The sequence below is a fragment of the Ipomoea triloba genome, chromosome 12, assembly GCF_003576645.1.
Source record: "Ipomoea triloba cultivar NCNSP0323 chromosome 12, ASM357664v1".
In the NCBI taxonomy this organism is placed as follows: Eukaryota; Viridiplantae; Streptophyta; class Magnoliopsida; order Solanales; family Convolvulaceae; genus Ipomoea; species Ipomoea triloba.
The window spans coordinates 8,094,471-8,098,924 of NC_044927.1; the positions used below are offsets into that span (position 1 = coordinate 8,094,471).

At 37.5% G+C, this 4,454-nt stretch overlaps 1 protein-coding gene across 1 annotated transcript; it reads right to left on the reverse strand.

Annotated features, from left to right (window-relative positions):
• Positions 1–2,455: 2,455 nt before the first annotated feature.
• On the reverse strand, positions 2,456–4,447 carry LOC115998228 (L-type lectin-domain containing receptor kinase IV.1-like; the record flags this gene model as incomplete). The annotated part of the gene is made up of 1 exon (XM_031237727.1): positions 2,456–4,447. A coding segment is annotated over one exon (1,881 nt), but the record flags the coding sequence as incomplete, so codon positions are not given.
• Between the last annotated feature and the right edge of the window lie 7 nt (positions 4,448–4,454).

Here is a 4,454-nt window from a genome sequence, read left to right on the forward strand (position 1 = left end):
AGTAAGCCATTGGAAGTGATTTGGGCTATTCCGTCGAGGCTCAGATTGGCTGAGCTAAATCCGTTGAATGTGAATTCAAGGTCTCCAGACGTTGCGAGGCATAGTTGTGCAGTAAAGATGGCTACCAAAATTACAAGCTTGAGACGCATCGTTTCGTTGCGTTGCAGACTTGCAGTATGTGTCTAAGAAAAAATTCTCACACTATACAAATGCAAGGAGTCACTTGTCAGAGGTTAATTTGTGGGAACCACGCGGTTTAGCAAGCCAATTACTCTGTTAGGCCAAGGACTTGGGCCACTTGGCCTTTTTTTGTTTCTTGTACTTATTAATTATACAAATGTTGCTCGTACTCTCAAATTTTACTTTCAACTTTTTCTTCATCTTACAAATTTTGGATGTAGACAATTTTTTATGGACTCACAAGATAAAAATGTCTCGTCTATACTTACCATATCAAGAGTATAATTGATGAAGTAAAATTTGTGAGTCCTTGTAATAGAAAGTCTTTAAATATGTTGAATGTGTGGTCTGCAGACGTTCCGTAGCACAGTTGACCAATATGGTTTTGGATATTAGTATCCCTTTGGATATTCTCTTTTTAATTGAATGGTAGTTTGGATGGTAGTTCTTATTATTTTGGGTTATCTATTTTGGATTATCTATATGGTTTGTGTTGATTATGATTTATTTATATTGGTTGGATTCTCTTTGGTTGAATGTTGGTTATTCTACAGTATGTTGAATATAATGGTGAATAATCTAGATTTTGGTGGTTAGGTTAATGGATCTTCTAATATGATTGTGTATCGAGTATTTCTTGGGAGATATATTGCTATGATTGGATAATCTTTTTTTTTTTCTTAACAAGCTGTGTTTGTTTTTGTCAAATAATTGTCAAATGAGAAGACTGCAAGTGTACAAATGATACACATTTTTACCTTTATTTAATTGGCTAAATTATTGTAAAAACTTAGGTTGTATTTAGACTATTTTGTCTGTTGGAGAGAAACAAATTTCAAACGGGGCTCTTAACCAACATGCAATGACCGGGGGTAAAATGATAGGTTGCATTTGTCAGATTTCTAGCCGGTGATGTGTACTTTGGTGTTTGTTTTTAGCTATCTGAGTTGCAAAAATGTTTGCCTTTTGGGAAGTCTTTCTTGGGATATGTACCTAGGACACCTTTTGTCTTGGTAACACTCTTCTTGGTACTTCACATTTTGAGGTTGTTAACTGTTAGCTTAGAGAATGTTCGAACAGTGGATTATATTACGAGAGGTTAAATTTTACTTTTTGGAAGTTTAACTTTTCGGTACCAAACCTCAACAATCTTTCGGATTTGACTTTCTTTAGTCAATCCTTACTCCTCGAAATTTAACTTCTCGCTTAAGTTATCTTTCCATGTTTCCCTACTACACGAACTCTTCGACTCTTCCTCTTAAACTCTTCGATCAAATAATCTTCCGGTCTCGAACTCTTCGACTCTTCCTCTTCAACTCCTCGTAGCTTGACTCTAACTTCTCGAAGATCATTGTACTAGCACAAACTGACTCCTCTATGTTTACTTCTCAAATTAATTTTACTTCCTGGATGACTTACTTCTCCATGGGTAAGATTTATTCTTAAAGTTGACCTTTCAAAGACTGAGGAATGTCTTAAAGCTACGTTTCGAATTGGTTTACTTTCCGGTTGGTAAACTTTATTCTCTAAGTGACCATTGGACTCCTATTCCTATACAAAAATTGGGGACTAAAAATTCCTAACACTTTTGGTATCATCAAAATTTAAAATACAATGTTCATAACAATTTTCTCCTTTACTTAAATTGTTTTTCATTACAATTCAGCCAATAATTGAGTTTGATAAATTTCTTCTAAGGAAAACTGTAAATCTAACTAATAAACACACGGTGTGTACCTTGTGATGGTATTTGTGCTCTTGTGGCAGGTTGGAGGAGACTATTTTCCATGTTTTTGCTGTTTGTGATTTTTCTAATATATGGTCTGGAATGCTTATGGTTTGCCATGGGGCAGTACAAATGATGATGATTTACAACACTGGTTGCATAACAAATTTGATTCTCTTTCCAAGTTAGAGCTTTCCTATTTTATTACAATTTGTTAGGGAATTTGGGAAGCTAGCAATCAGAAAATCTGGAAAAATACGATTACTAATCCTAGAGATGTGGTGAAGCAGTCTCTTGCTTATCTTAGAGACTGGAGAAATGTGAGACAGCAAAGCAGCAAACAACCTGTTAGTACTGGAATTTTAAATTGGCAGCAAAACTAAGTAAATATTACATTACTCAAATAACTTGTCTTCTTCTTTTATTTCTTTCTTTCTTCAACTTATATGCCCCATGGCATAGCTCACTGATTTAGTTGGTAGTATTTGAGAGAAGAAGGATGAGATTTAAATTTTTCTTTTGGAGCTCTAGCTAGAACATACGGATTATACCCTCTAAAATAATAACTATAATTAGAAAATCAAATATAGTATATAATGATCATAACTGATACATACTCCACTAATTCAATGTAAAAATTAAACTCTCTCATCCTTGTAATCAACGACCTTCAGAGATTATAGAGTTCGTAATTGAAGAACAATGTGAGTCTATATTCCCTTCAGATGATGAAAGTGAAGAAACAAAATAATCAAGGCCTTCTCTTCGAGAAATAGTCAAGCCGACCATGGAGAGAGTGAGTAGTGATAGATCTGGTAGAGCTATAGAGCCTTCCAAGTACTGAACAACTTGTCGAATGCTAGGTCTGAATTCTGTATCTAATAGAGAACACAACAACCCAACCTTTAAGACAATATCTACTTCATTAGCTACATAATTTTCTTCAAGTTTAGAATCAACAGCTTCCAATATTTCACCTCTAGTCCACCATGAAAACACCCAGTCCACCAAAACTACAACCTCATTTGGCTCTTTAAACTCTACAGGCCTTCTGCCACATACAACTTCAAGCAAAAATGCTCCGAAAGCAAACATATCAGTGCTCGGTGTGGCCAAGCCGGTCCTAATATATTCTGGTGCAAGGTAGCCATGAGTTCCTATTACATGTGTAGATTGAGGATTAGTTCCATCATCATACAATCTAGCAAGGCCAAAATCTCCCAGTCTTCCATTCCACGCACTATCTAGAAGGACATTACTAGACTTTATATCTCTGTGAATCACCACCTGCTCACATTCTTCATGTAGATAAAATAGAGCAGATGCCACTCCTTTGATGACTTGAAATCTTTGGTTCCAACCAAGAGTGCGAATTGGGTTGTCAAACAAATACTTATCAAGACTTCCATTTGGCATGTACTCGTAAACCAAAAGCAACTCTCTTTTACGTCTGCAATAGCCAAGAAGAGGAACTAAATTCCTATGACACAACCGACCCATGCCAACAACTTCAGCTACAAAGGCTTTCATTCCTTGTGTTGATTGATGGTAAATTTTCTTCACAGCAATCTCACCTTGTGAGTTGGGCAACACACCTCTATAAACACTGCCAAATCCCCCTTCCCCCAATATTTGTTTGTCTGAAAACCCCTTGGTGGCAAAATACAATTCTTTGTAATTGAACCTGTGCGGCCCATACTTGAGTTCCCAGTCTTCAAGCAACTCTGCAAACTTACTCTTCCTTAGTACATAATAACCCACTCCACACACAATAACAACCAGAGAAAATATTGCAATCACAGGCACCCCAATGACTAGAAATCTAGATTCTCTCTTAGGCCCCACTCGTGGAAGCTTTGGAAGTTTAGAGGGATCAAGTTCTTGAGCAATGCCATTCATTTTGAAGCTCCACCCAAGAATATATTGGGTTGATACTGCTTCACCAGTGGCCGATGTGAAGCCAAGAGACACGGATTCTAGTATGTCCGGTGAAATATTTATGTACAAAGACAAAAGAGGCTTACTTGGTTTACCCACACTGAGAGGAGCCACAGTGACATTCATTTGCTTAACTCTGCCATCATATTCTACCCAAACTTGTATTGGTTCGCCGCTGCCGAGACTGAAGTTATGAAATTTGTTGCCCAGATAATAGCCTGCAGATTTTGCTAGAACTGATTTCAAGCCGTTGATATCAATTCCAACATGGTTGCTATCAATATCATCAAATTGACGATTCTGGAGTGTATCCAGCTCCACTGCCACCACATGATTGTTAGCTTTGCCATAGGAGTTGGTTTCATTAAAGAGGCCAAAATATGGGTACGGAAATGCTCCAGGAAGACCTCCTGGCGGTGTAATGGCAAAGGTAAGGCCATAGCTGATAGTTGGAATCTGGGGCACGATAGCACAGACAAAGGTAGTGGAGAAGGAGAAAGCAGAGGCGTTGGGTGAGTTCTTGAAATTGATAGGCATGGGGTAGAAGGCACGGCCTATCTGATGATTGGTTTCATTTGTTAGGCTGAGTAAGCCATTGGAAGTGATTTGG